Consider the following 14,905-nt stretch of genomic DNA (forward strand, 5'->3'; position numbering starts at 1 on the left):
GTGCCTCCTTACTTGTTGGACTGGACATATAACTGCTAAACAAAACTTTCCTGAACACATTCTAAACTTTTCCCCCTCTCTGTCCTTTACACTGCCATTATCCAGTCTACATTTGGGTAATTAAAATCCCCCATTATAACTACTCTATAATGTTTGCAACGTTCTGTAATTCCCCTGCAGGTTTGTTCTTCTACATCCTTCTCACTAGTTGGCAGTCTGTGGATTATACTGAGCAATGTAATTGCACCCTTTTTGTTCCTTAGTTCTAGCCAAACTGATTCTGTCCCTGAATTCTCAGGGACATCCTTTTTTTCCAGCACTGCAATGCTTGCCCTAACCAGTACTATCACTCACCCCCTTCTCCTCATCTTTCTAAACACTTTGCACCAAGGAATATTTAACAATCAGTCTTGCCCTTTCCAGGTCTGTTATCGCCACAACATCTTATTTCCACACTGTAATCTGCGCCTGTAACTTCCCAATCTTATTCACTATTCTTTGTGCACTGACTTACATGCACCGTAGTCCTGATTTGCACATCATCACTTTCACCCTTATTCTGACTTCACCGATTAACTTACTATTCTCTACACTAAACTAAATAAAATTCTTTCTCTTTCGGAGTATGCCTACCTGTATTTTGTGCACCCTGCTTTTTGTTAAGATTGAGTGTAGGATCAAGCATGAGATCAGGTGTAATAACTGTTCTTGTCAGCTTGAATCTACAATGTCTCACTCTTGCAGACTATGAATTGAAATCAATTTGTTTTTGAAGCAAGCAAAAAGATGGATTAAGGGCTGGCCTTGTTGACTCGGCACACTGGCTTTGTAACTCTGAGATAGGAATAAAATTTTAAAAAATAATCTGTGTATCCTGGTATTCCTCTCTAATATTTCCACTTTAGAAGAATCAGAAGTTATCTTATTGAAACAAATACAGTTCTGAAAGGGCTTGAACAGATAGGTGTTGTGAGGACATTTCCCCTCAAAGGGAACATAGAATTAAGGAGCACATTTAAAAATAAGGGGCTCCCATTTAAACCAGAGATGAGGAAGAGTTCTATTGTGTAGCCATATCTGCTTTTGTTACCTTTCACTGCTTGTTATATCATTCCCTTTCACCAGGATCTGTGCTACTGTTTCCATTTTGCATTATTTTTCTTTTCCTTTCACATTGCCTCTTACCACTTTAGTTGCCCATGTTGTCTTTTTTGACAAATAAAATTCTTTCTCTTTCGGAGTATGAAATAGTTCTGTACCACACTGAATTATATTCTGAATACCTCACACTGATTTTCTGTCGTTTTACTTGTGTATTAACAGATTTGCCCAGACTGTGGACAATCTCTGTCTCATCCTACTGAAGTCAGCTGTAACAATGTCCAGGATCTTAGCTGTTTCATATTCCTCACTTTCAAATACCATGTTAAACTAATTCATGTTATGATCACTATTAGATTAATGTTCATGCACTATAAGGATGTTAACTAAACTAGGCTCATTAGCCATTACTATATCTATTATAGCTATACTTCATTGGTTCTAGGAAGGACTTTACCAGACTCAAAATCCAGAACAAGAAGGCAAAATTAAAAAAATAGCCACCAACTGGTCAAACAGAGAATTTAAGACCAATCTTCTACGGAGCAAGGGTCACATTTGGCAGGACCAAAAGATCCAACAGTGGGTAGGACCAGAAAATCCCATTGTTGGTTTCAAGTGGGCAGGATTTTACAGGGCTTCAAGGAGCTCGTAGGGAGGAGGAATGGAAAAATAATTGGGTGGGAAATAAAGATATGGAGTGTCCATTGTTTTCCTACTGCCACTGTCATTTTACCAGCAATGGGAAAGGTAGTAGATTCTACTCAGAGGCCTACTGAAGGCCTTAATTGCTAATTAAGGGCCAGACAAGGGCCCCTTTCTACTGTCCCTCGTATTTTACCAGCAGCAAGTGGGCCCTCTGTTACGTGGGATGACTGGCAAATAAAACTTGGTGACCTCCATGCAGACTCAGGGTGGTAGGCCATCTGATTGGCCCTTGGACGGCCCACTGCTTCTCCCTCAGATAGCAAGGGCCACTAGCAGGGCAATATCCCCAACCTTCACCAACCAACAGCCCCTGCACTGTTTTTGTCTGACTGGCCCATGCGACTCTGACCCCCCTACTGCTGTCCATGATGCTGCTTTGCGTCAGTACAGTCACTAGCACTGGCCACCCATTCCAGTGGCACTTCTGGCCATTCCATGGGATTGAAGAGCAGCCAGCCCTTCTTGATGGTGGGATATCAATCTTTAAAGAGACTGGTGTCCTGATGGCTGTTGTCTGCTCGATGCAAAACAGACAAAATGGTGCTGAGTTGAACTCTTTGGCTCATGGATGGGGCCAGTGCTTCGCTGTAAAATCCTGGCTATGCAGTGAAGTATATATATATTATACATACAGAAGGGAGGACCTGATATTTACTTGAGGGAAAAGAGACTAGAGATACAAGATCAAATGGGAAGAGTTGGGTAGCACAGTGGCACAGTGTTTAGCACCACTGCCTCTCAGTGGCAGAGACTCAGGTTCAATTCACCTCCACACAGGTGACTGTGTGGAGTTAGCACATTCTCCCCATGTCCATGTGAGTTTCCTCTGAGCTTTCTGGTTTCCTCCCACAGTCGAAAGATGTGCAAGATTAGATTGATTAAATATGGTAAATTGTCCCTTAGTGTCAGGGGAATTATCAGGATGAATATGTGGAATTATGGGGATAAGACCTGGGTGGGATTGTTGTCGATACAAGTTTGATGGGCCGAATAATCTCCTTCTGCACCTTGGGGATTCTATGATTCTATGTGTTAATTAGACTGGGAGGAAGCCCCTGCAGAATACAAATACTAGTATATGCTAATTGGGATGAATGGCCTGTTCTCCTGCTCCAGTTTCTGTTTAAAGCTCAATCACTCACTTGGTGACCAGCTGAGGCAATGGAAGAATAACTGTATTTTCAAATTGGAATTGCCAACTTGCTCTGTCAAACATATTGTACCTGCCACCTTAGTTTTGTGGCTGAAACTGATGAATTCATTACCTGAAGTGTTACCAGTTTCCTCTTCTCCCTCCCCCAATCCCCCTGCTCTTTGTGTAACAGCCAGTTGTTGCACCTTGCCAAGTTTTGAATAGTATCATTCATCTTTCAGTCACCAATGCCCTAATTTCAGGTTGGACTTCATTGTTAATCCATCAATACGTGTCATGGGGTTGTTTTCTTTCTGGCAGCTGCTGAGGGAGTCAGCCACTCTGCAGCATGCAGATGCAGCTATTTTCAATGGGCTAGTGCAGTTGTTCAGTTTTGCAGACACAAAGAGAATAGAGTGGGGTTGGTGATTACAGACTCCCAACTTCCCAAACATTCACCTTGATACGCTGCATCCGGTATTTTTTAAGCAGCTTATCAAACCTGCATTCGATATTTTTTAAGCAGCTTATCAAACCCTCAATCTACAGTACCCCCTTCACTCCCCTCCCTATGGCCCACCTCAATTTTCTTCTGGAGATGTTGAATCTTGCTGGAATCAAGTACCACAGTTTCTGGCCTCCCTTTGGTAACTCACTCAATTAGCCAGTCTTCACGTGCTAGTCTAGGTTGTGAATGATCAAGGTGTAAGACAATCAGCAATTACAACCTAGTCCAATCCTGCCCTCTCTACATTTGCCCTCTCCACTGCAGATTAATTCATGAGTGATCTGAGGGAATGGAGGGGCTAACATCTGCCCTCAGTGAGTCAGGACATCAAATCCACTGCTTTGTGTAGCTCAATTGAAAGTTTCCTGCATTTACTACTGTATTGATGAAAGCTCTCTATGTTAATCTAATTTTCATCTGCTCAGTCATGGAGTGATCACAGAAATGTATAAGAAGATTTTACACACCGCTGTCCACACAGGGATCTGCACGCGAAGGTGTAATTGGTGCATTCTCATTACCGGCAGTAACCATGTATGGGACCTTATAAAGCTATTTTCTGAATAGAAGGTGTGATAACCCTCATGATCTGCAATGGGGAATCAGATATTGACCTCCCTGCTGGATTCATTGAGTACGAACTCCCTGGAGATTGGTACAAAAAGACAAAAAGATATCCCTGGGATTTGGTAATTAGTCAACCAAGTGGAGCTCATTTACTGAGCCCTCTATAAAGCAAGTCCCCAAATGGATCCATTATCTTTTAAGTCTCATTTGGAACCTGTTGTGTTCACTACAGGCTTGTGGTGATTGTTTATTTTCATTTTGTGCAATAAAAGCACAGATTCTTCACAGCTGACCCCTGGAGTTATAGAAGAGACTGACACAAAGACAGCAGTCAATTATTGCTGATCAGAGGTCCATCAATCTCTGGGGAATGTCAACATGGCCCACATGACAGCTGGGCAATGACACTCCTACCAAATGGACATTTAGTGGGTGATAAGCCAGACAAAGTAGTGGAATTTCAGTTTGCTTGCTGCTGATCTCAGCCGAGCGGAGGCATCAACAATGATCAAGTCCCAATGCAGTGTGATGACAGAGGTCTTTCTTTCTTCAAAACATAAGTCTATTAAATTCTTGTCTATCTGACGGAACTGAAAATAAATGAAAAGCTAAAATGCAACCTGTGCAAGTTGAGAGGTGTCAGCTTAATATGATTAAGGGACTCCAGGGTATTCTCAGCAGACGGAAATGATGATCTGGAGAGAGATTTTCTAAACAAGCTGACAATGAGCTACCAATCTGGAATGATACCAGTAAAGATACCTGCTCTTCATATTTCTTGTTGCGAATTCTCTTTAAAGCAGACAATAATTCTATTTCAAAAGAGATTTTAAATTGGAAGGACTGACTGGGAGTGGGTAGGTGTTGAGAACCATTACTCCCAATAGATCACAGAGTCATTTACAGCACAGAACGAGGTTGTTCAATCCATCAAATTCATGCCAGTGATTGCCATCTACGGTTTGCTGTTTTATGCTACTTCATTTCACTGAGGACATTATGCTCAAATTAAATTCTATTCTACTTACAAACTCCTTTTCTTTTGTCCACATTCCAGATTATTTGTTTTATGGTGTACTGATACAGTTGGATATATTCTGAATGCTTGGACTAGGGGTGATTCAAAGAGATTTTTAAGAAGGACAGTGACAAAGCCTGTCCTATTTTGATAGTTCAATCTCCAGCTACCTGTCCTTTGTTGTGATGCCTCATAATCAATACCAAATTGCATTTATATTGTGCATTTAATGAAAGAAAACATTTGAAGATTAGGAAGGCTTGACTAAAATCCTGGTGAAAGATATAGGTTCTGAGAAGGGTATTGGGAAATGAGGTTTAATGGCAGAAAGATTAAAGAAGGGAATTTCAGGATTTGAAGCATATACAGCCACTAATATTGGGGAAAAAAGATTGAGGAGTGCAAAAGAGGCACTGAACTGCTGCAAGCCTGCATATTAATTCTAAATATGTAATTCACCAAGACATTAATAACTGACATCATAAATGAATGCAAGGAAACTCTGCTGAATTACTGGAACTGAAATGAACGTCCACATCAATGAAAAAATGCATGGCGGTCAGTCATCTGGGAAAATGGAAAATTTACATCCGACTAATAGATTAAAACAGAATTAATTTCTAATATGGAACCTCCAAAACTCCCAAGCTCTTGGGGCTCCAGCTGAGCCCACAGCATAGACTGACACTCCAGTGTTGCACTGTTGAAGGTACCATCCTTTTGGAAGAGACCTTAATCCCAGGCCTCATCTGCTGTCAAGTGGATGTAAAAGATCCCCAGGCACTAAATGCAGACAACAGAAAATATTGACAAGGGTGAACTAAGTACAGATTGACATAAAAATGTTGTAAAAGGTCTCAAGGTGTTTCACAGGAACACAATGAGACAATATTTCACACCATAAAGGAGGCAACAGACAGAGAGGTGGACTGGTTTAGAGAAGGAATTCCAGAGCTCAGAACCCAAGCAGCTGAACACAGTTAACATTGGTAGGGTGATGGGAGTAGGGACTGTACAAGGAAGCTGAATTGGAGAAAAGACATCCTCTAGGGTTGTATGACTGGAGCAGCTTACAGAGATAGGATGGAGTGAGACCATCGACCGATCTGAAATAGCTTATGGTCAGACCGAAAGGTCAAAATGGACTTACATGAGACTCATAGAATTCATCCACTTCTTTCAGCAGCAATTCCTGGTTCTCAAGATGGGTGGCAAGCAAGTAAGAAGTGAAGGCTAGAGTACTGCCGGTGGTTTCATATCCTGCCGCAAAGAAAATGAATGCCTGTCCCAAAATTTTATCCAGGGTAAGGATCCTCTTCTGGACTTTGGGTGAGTTTGTCATTCCTGTGTGCTTAGCATTCTGTGTCTCAGGTGACTCCTCAATTTGACTGTCAGAATTGGCAAGGTCAAACTTCTCCACCGTGGTGTAATCTGTGGATATCCGGGCATCAAGAAGGAGCTGCAGGAAATCTTTACGTCTCTGTAAAACACAAGTTCCGACCCATTAACACTACTGTATAACTCATAGCAATGCTGTGAGCCGCCACTTCATGAAGGATGTTGGCATAGTTGGATAGATAGATCTGCATTGGGTGAGAGACGAGAAATATTAGAAATACATGACAGACATATCAGTATCTGTGAAGAAATCAGATTAATGTTTCAGCATAAATACCTATAGAGATCTGATCAGCATTAATACCAACATGGACTAGTCGAGTTGAATGGCCTGATTCTGTATTATAAATTGTAAATGGCTTTTTCCAAAACTGGAAATCTACAATTTCTATTGCAGGTTTGAGTATTGGTAATTTCTATAGCTAAACTGACAGTCATAATGCACACTTCTTTTAATTCTCTCTCTCCCTGCTGACCTAATGAGTGCACAATCCACTGCAACACCAAGGCATGGAAACCAATTGGTCCCAGGTTCCAACCATTCCACCTAGGCCCTATCCCCAAAGACCTATATATTTGCCCCACTAATTCCCCCTAACCTACATATCTTGGAATGCTAGGCGACAACTTACATGGCCAATTGACTCAATCTGCACATCTTTGGACTGTGGGAAGAAACCAGAGCACCTGGTGGAAACGCATGCAGCCACAAGGGTAATGTGCAAATTCCACACAGTCACTGAAGGTCAGAATTGAACCCTGAGATCCTGGCGCTGTGCGGCAGCAGTGCTAACCACTGTGCCACCATGCCTTTGTGTAAGGTGGCTGAGTTGGGGAGGGGGAGTGGCAATTTTGGATACTAGGCTTGAGCCCTGGCTGCTCTGGGGTCAGGGTTCCCACTCCTCCTCCTCATTATTCCAAGGTTCCTGGTGAGAAGAGCATACTTTGGGTGAGGGCCAGACTAGCCTCATAGCCAATGATATCTTCCACAGACTTGCATTCCTCTAGTTTTCACTGCTTAGTCTCTTGCACAAATGATGAACTCATTGGGGAGGGTTTTCTGGCCACGCTCACCCCAAGACCAGAAAATCCCGCCCAAGGTCAATGGACCTTTGCATGGTCTGTGTTCCGATTCCCATGGCGGGTGGACAGGAAAATTCTGCAGATTGAGTTTCAACGTAAGGATTGGAGGAGAAGAAAAAGTCTCTATCTCATCCCATCAAGTCTGCTTAGATTAGATGAGCCGGAATTACTGTGTTCAGACTTTTATGTACCTCGTGATAATTGGAGGGAAAGTATATGTCTGATTCAGTTTTGGTGAATATTGCATCTAGTTTTATGACTGGGGTCTAAAAGCAGTTCGGACTGGCTCTATGTCTCAGTTTTGGCCATCATTAGTTTTATAATGGATCTCAAATATGCTTTCTCCATCAACTTTTATAGATTTGTTAGAAAATGGTCAATGTTGGAACACCCGACATACATAACAATCTACAAGCCTGACTGAATAAGTCACATTCTTTTTTTATTACAGTATATGGAAGGATGGGGATTTTTATCAGCGTATAAGGAATTCTGCAAGGTTTTGCTTTTTTATATAATTACTGCAGTCCCATTGGTTTTCCAGTCACTGGAGTATTCATGTTCTGTTTTGATAATGAGATTCTCTTGGATATTTCTGGAAGTGCTTGGGAAATATTTTCTCCAATTTTTCTTTGTTTTTCTCTGAGTGAGACTGAGGTACATTTGATTGCCAATGAAGTTATGCTTCTCAGAAAAGTTGCAACAAGTCAGTCCTTAGCTGGTTGTGGAGGTGACACTTAAGGTTTAGAATGTTTGGGGAGACCAATGGTTTTCTACTTTAATTGATGTTTGTGATAGCAACTGCTGACATTTACCTCTGTCACCAAGTTTACACATAATGTGGACTTGGCTCTCTCCACTTGCTAAGAGGCCGGGATGTGCTATTTTAAAAGGCAATAGGCTGGGGTGGGGGTGGGGATTGTGTTACAACCACATATGTTTCAATCATAAATTTAAACATTACAACATTAGAAAGTCAGATCCAGAGGCCCCTGTTGGCTCAGAGGGTTAATCCAGAGAGCAGCTGAAATCTTGACTGCAATTCTTGGTCTCGGCTGACCTGGCTGCTGTTAGGCCTCGCTTTGGTCCTGGAACAAGGAGAGGTAAACCATTCCCTAGTCACAACCAGTCGCAGAGCTTGCATATGGACAGGACTAGGTTTGCTCCTCTCCATCCAACCTATTCTCTCCTATCCCTTCAAGTGTGGTTGAAGTACCTTTCGTACACATTATCTGGATATACAAGAAAAGAATAACTACTTGGGCAAGTGGTGGCTGATCAGCCTTCCTTTAACCAGCATTCCGGTAATAGTTGTAACCTGCAGAACAGGAGGAGGAACAAATATATTTTCCTATCAAGTACATAAGAACATAAGGACATAAGAAATAGGAGCAGGAGTAGGCCATCCAGCCCTTCGAGCCTGCCCCGCCATTCAATAAGATCATGGCTGATCTGTCGCTGCTCAGTTCCACTTTCCCGCCCTCTCCCCATAACCCTTAATCCCCTCTCCTATCAAAAACCTATCAACCCGCGTCTTAAAATATTTAGCGAGGCAGCCTCCACCACTTCAACGGGCAGAGAATTCCAGAGATTCACCACCCTTTGAGTGAAGAAGTTCCTCCTCAACTCCGTTCTAAACCGCCCCCCTTTTATCTTGAGGCTGTGCCCCCTAGTCCTACTGTCTTTTTTGAGCGGGAAGAGTCTTTCCACCTCTATCCTATCCATCCCATTCATCATCTTATACGTCTCAATGAGATCTCCCCTCATTCTTCTAAACTCTAACGAGTACAAGCCCAGTTTATTCAGCCTCTCCTCATAGCTCAACCCCCTCAACTCCGGTATCAGCCTAGTAAACCTCCTCTGCACTCCCTCCAAGGCCAAAATATCTTTGCGCAGGTGCGGCGCCCAAAAATGCACACAGTACTCCAGCTGCGGCCTCACCAATGCCCTATACAGCTGCAGAAAGACCTCCCTACTTTTATATTCAATCCCCTTCGCTATGAAGGCCAGCATCCCATTCGCCTTCCTGACCACCTGCTGCACCTGCAAGCTGGGTTTTTGCGACTCATGCACAAGGACCCCGAGGTCCCTCTGCACTGTCGCCTGCTGCAGTTTTTCGCCCCGTAAGTAATAGTCCTTCCTACCATTCTTCCTACCAAAGTGGACCACCTCACACTTGCCAACATTAAATTTCATTTGCCATTTCCTGGCCCATTCGCCCAGCCTATCTAGATCCTTCTGCAGACTCTCCACACCCTCCGCACAATTTGCCGTTCCCCCAATCTTGGTGTCATCCGCAAATTTCGACACTCTACACTCGGTTCCCTCCTCCAGATCATCTATATAAATGGTAAAAAGCTGAGGCCCCAGCACCGACCCCTGGGGCACTCCACTAGTCACCATCCGCCAATCCGAATAGCACCCGTTGACCCCCACTCTCTGCCTCCTATTTGACAACCAATCCTCTATCCACGCTAACACCCTACCCCCAACTCCATGTCCCTCGACCTTCTGCAATAACCTCTTGTGAGGCACTTTGTCAAACGCCTTCTGAAAATCTAGAAAGACCACATCCACCGGCTCTCCTCTATCCACCGCCCTAGACACATCCTCATAGAACTCCAGTAAATTTGTCAGACACGACTTCCCTTTAATGAAACCGTGCTGCATCTGCTCTATCAAGCAATTTCCTTCAAGATGCCTCACAATTTCCTCCTTAATGACAGATTCTAACATTTTACCTACCACAGACGTTAAACTAACCGGCCTATAATTCCCCGCCTTTTGCCTGGCACCCTTCTTAAACAACGGCGTAACATTAGCCGTTTTCCAATCATCCGGCACTTCCCCGGAATCCAGCGACGTTTGGAAAATAACCGCCAAGGCATCCACTATCACCTCCGCCATTTCTTTCAGAACCCTCGGATGCATTCCATCCGGTCCTGGGGACTTGTCCACAATCAGCCCCTCCAGTCTGTCGAGCACCGCCTTTCTACTAACAGTAATGTCATTAAGACCCTCCAGTCCTACCACCTTCCCATCGCTAACACCCGGCAAATTATTCACGTCCTCCTCCGTGAAGACAGAAACAAAAAAGTTATTCAATACCTTAGCCATATCCTTAGTACATATAGTCTTCCAGCAGCTTTAGAAGTGGGCTGTCAAATGAAGAATTACTGCTTGGATGAGGTATCAAAAAACTAGCACCTATGATACACACCAAAAAGAATTAGAAACTGGAGAGTTTATATCCTTAATACCTTAGTACATCTCAGATCTCGCCCCTCGTAATGTTCTTTTAGGATTATGTGGTAACTTGGAATGATAAGGTTCCCCTTTATGAAAAATTACCATCAAATATAAATTAAGACCACATCTTCTGAAAAATTATAAGGTGCTATCAAAGAGAAAGAATTAATGATGAGCATTTAGCTGCCTTTAAAATGATAAAATATTCATCACTTTGAAATGTAAAATTGCCTCAAAGATAGAATTATTAAATCACTATTAAAATGCCACCTAGATGGTGCTCAAAATTGAAGCTATTAATGTTTTTTCAGCTCTCCAGTTTCTAATTCTTTTTGGTGTGTATCATAGGTGCTAGTTTTTTGATACCTCATCCAAGCAGTAATTCTTCATTTGACAGCCCACTTCTAAAGCTGCTGGAAGACTATTTGACTGTGGAGAACACATTATCCAACCCCACACTGTCGCTGACAATTTGTACCCCTTGTAGCATCATAGAATTTGAGAGTGTAGAGGCCATTCAGCCCACTGTGCCTGTGCTGATCCTCTAAAGGAGTAACTCACTCTACTATATTTGTTAATTGTTCTTATAGTGCATCTTGAAAATACACAGCTCTTCTCGGAATTCCTTTCCCTCAGTTTCTCTGAGGTGGCATGGTGGCACAATGTTTAGCATTGTTGCCTCGCAGTGCCAGGGACCCAAGTTCGATAACTGGCTTGGGTCACTGTGTGGAGGTTGCACGTTCTCCCCGTGCCTGCGTGGGTCTGCTTCGCTTTCCTCCCACAGTGTCTGCTGGGGGCTCAAGCATGTCATGTACTTGTAGAGGCTCCAGATGACGAGTTAGTCATCAATTATGAAGTATTTATTTATCAATAACCATATACACAGCGTTGTCATACAGGCCATACTTTCCAAACTTCCAAATTCAAGAACGGAGGACAAAAGCCCATTCTCTTGTTTAGGCCATTGGCATTCCCATCCCATTGGATGAAAAGGTCACACGGTTCAACCTGAGCTCATCCCTTAAAGAGGTCTTGCTTCAACATCCCTCCCTGTCAGATCTCTTGTAACAGAGATACAATTATTAAAAACTCCATCTAAAGGGAGATTTCTTTATTCGTTGGCAGTGAAGCAGTACCACTGGCTGGGGTCTCTCCATGGGAGTCAACTCAATTGGGTCAGCCTGTCAGTCTGCTTTTCTAGTACATCTTCTGCTACTGTCTCTTCAGCTTCAATGTTAATAGGCTCCATGTTTGTAACGGCCTGTTTAGTTGTCTCACTATTTTGATCAATACTACAGGTCAGCATACTTGAGGCCAATGACACTACTGACTCTGGTGGAGGTTCTTTTTTCTGCAAACGGGCAAAATATATCCTCAGAAACTTATCCTAGGTTCTTACTTCATAGTATACTGGGTCTGTCTTTGCTACAATAGCAAAGGGTGGTCCTGTAGGCTGACATCTGTGGATGCTGGTGACTACTTCTTCAGTCTGCTCGACAGACTAGAGGGACTGATGGTGGACAAGTCCCCAGGACCGGATGGAATGCATCCAAGGGTTCTGAAGGAAATGGCAGAGGTGATAGTGGATGCCTTGGTGATTATTTTCCAAACCATGCTGGATTCCGGGGAAGTGCCAGAAGATTGGAAAACGGCTAATGTTACGCTGCTGCTTAAAAAGGGTAGCAGGCAAAAGGCAGGAAATTATAGGCCAGTTAGTTTAACGTCTGTTGTAGGAAAAATGCTTGAATCCGTAATCAAAGAGAAAATAGCGAGGCATCTTGAGAAGAATTGTTTGATAGAGCAGACGCAATACGGATACGTTAAGGGGAAGTCGTGTCTGACGAATTTATTGGAATTCTATGAGGATGTGTCTAGTGCGGTGGACAGAGGGGAACCGGTGGATGTGGTGTTTCTCGATTTTCAGAAGGCGTTTGATAAGATGCCGGACAAAAGGCTGTTACAGAAGGTTAGGGGACATGGAGTTGGGGGTAAGGTGTTAGCATGGATAGGGGATTGGCTGTCAAATAGGAGGCAGAGAGTGGGTGTCCAAGGGTGCTATTCGGATTGGAGGCTGGTGACTAGTGGAGCGCCCCAGGGATCGGTGCTGGGGCCCCAGCTATTTACCATTTATATAGATGATCTGGAGGAGGGAGCCGAGTGTAAGGTGTTGAAATTTGCCGATGACACAAAGATAAGTGGTACAGCAAATTGTGCGGAGGGTGTGGAAAGTCTGCAGAGGGATCTAGATAGGCTGAGCGAGTGGGCGAGGACCTGGCAGATGGAATACAATGTTGGCAAGTGTGAGGTTATCCACTTTGGTAGGAATAATAGTAGGAAGGACTACTACTTACAGGGCGAAAAGCTGCAGCATGCTACGGTGCAGAGGGACCTGGGGGTCCTTATGCATGAGTCACAGAAACCCAGCCGACAGGTGCAGCAGGTGGTCAGGAAGGCAAATGGGATGCTGGCCTTTATAGCGAGGGGGATTGAATATAAAAGCAGGGAGGTCTTGCTGCAACTATACAGGGCACTGGTGAGGCCGCAGCTGGAGTACTGTGTGCAGTTTTGGTTGCCGCACTTGCGCAAGGATATTTTGGCCTTGGAGGGAGTGCAGAGGAGGTTCACTAGGCTGATACCAGAGTTAAGGGGGTTGAGCTATGAGGAGAGGCTGAATAGACTGGGCTTGTACTCGTTAGAGTTTAGAAGGATGAGGGGGGATCTCATTGAGACGTATAAGATGATGAAAGGGATGGATAGGGTAGAGGTGGAGAGGTTCTTCCCGCTCAGAAAGGACAGCAGGACTAGAGGGCACAGCCTCAAGATAATGGGGGGGCAGTTTAGAACAGAGTTGAGGAGGAACTTCTTCGCTCAAAAGGTGGTGAATCTCTGGGATTCTCTGCCCATTGAAGTGGTGGAGGCTACCTCATTGAATATATTTAAGACGCAGGTAGATAGGTTTTTGGTAGGCAAGGGGATTAAGGGTTATGGGGAGAAAGTGGGAAAGTGGAACTGAGCCACTTCAGATCAGCCATGATCTTATTGAATGGCGGGGCAGGCTCGAAGGGCTAGATGGCCTACTCCTGCTCCTATTTCTTATGTTCTTATGTTCTTATTTAAGATTTGAATGTTTGTACAGCCTGTTCAGTCAGGGGAGTGGATTGAAGATGGATTGTATGACGCTATTCTGATATGTTTAATGCCATTGAAGTCCATGAATTTCTGGAATTCCATGCTGATAAAAGCAGCACCATTATCTGAAACCAGAAGTACTGGTATTCCATGGACGCAGAAAATCTGACGTGACTTTTCAACCGTTGCATAGAAAGTGGTTGAATTTGTCTGGTACACATCCATCCACTTAGAGTGCGTGCCAACCAACAAAAAGAATATTGATCCCATGAAAAGATCCATATAGTCAACATTACTCTCTTGCCCAAGGCCAACCTGGCCATTCACACAGATGCAGAGGAGCTGCAGCGGCTAAATTCTGCTGTACTTGGCATGGTTCACATCGTCAATGCCAGGCCACCACATGTAACTCCTCATCAACATTTTCATCTTTGATATGCCAGGAGGGGCACTATGTAATTCTTCCAATAATAATTGTCTCCCAGGATTGAGAATAATCATCCATGACTCCCAAAGGATTACACCATCCTCACTGCTCAGTTCGTCTTTTTGAGTGAAGTAAGGATTCATAGCCTCTGAAGCTCAGTTATTGAACCCCCAATTTTATATCATACTCTTTGACAGTACAGGGTCCCTTTGCATCCAGGTCCTGATCTATTACACAGATACATGAAATGTTTTGAATAAATTCAAAGCCATCGCAATTTCTACTGGCACTGGTCGGGGTGTTGAACTTACAGGAAATGGGAGATGGCTCAAAGCATCAGCATTTGTTATTTGGGCTCCAGGTTGGTGCTCCAAGGAATATTCATATGCTGAGCGTATTAAGCCCAATGCTGTATCCTGGCAGAGGCAGTGGGGGGATTTTCTGATGCCAAAAATCACTGCTAATCCTTTTTTTTTTGATTTGGGAGTATCCTTCATCTGCCTCAGAGAGCATCCTCGATGTGTAAGCTATTGGCCCCTCAGTTCCATCATTCAATTTGTGGGAATGTACAGCTCCAATTCCACA

At 43.6% G+C, this 14,905-nt stretch overlaps 1 protein-coding gene across 8 annotated transcripts in view; it reads right to left on the reverse strand.

The window, feature by feature from the left end:
• The window catches only part of tbxas1 (thromboxane A synthase 1 (platelet)), a 222,379-nt gene that overhangs the window by 34,369 nt on the left and 173,105 nt on the right, over positions 1–14,905 (reverse strand). For all 8 annotated transcript variants that reach the window (XM_080190624.1, XM_080190625.1, XM_080190626.1 and 5 more), the window contains one exon: positions 6,185–6,514. In XM_080190624.1, coding sequence (XP_080046750.1) covers positions 6,185–6,514 — 330 coding nt within the window. The remainder of the gene's footprint in view (positions 1–6,184; positions 6,515–14,905) is intronic.

This window comes from Carcharhinus amblyrhynchos, chromosome 6, assembly GCF_965287045.1.
Source record: "Carcharhinus amblyrhynchos chromosome 6, sCarAmb.v2.hapA, whole genome shotgun sequence".
In the NCBI taxonomy this organism is placed as follows: domain Eukaryota; kingdom Metazoa; phylum Chordata; class Chondrichthyes; order Carcharhiniformes; family Carcharhinidae; genus Carcharhinus; species Carcharhinus amblyrhynchos.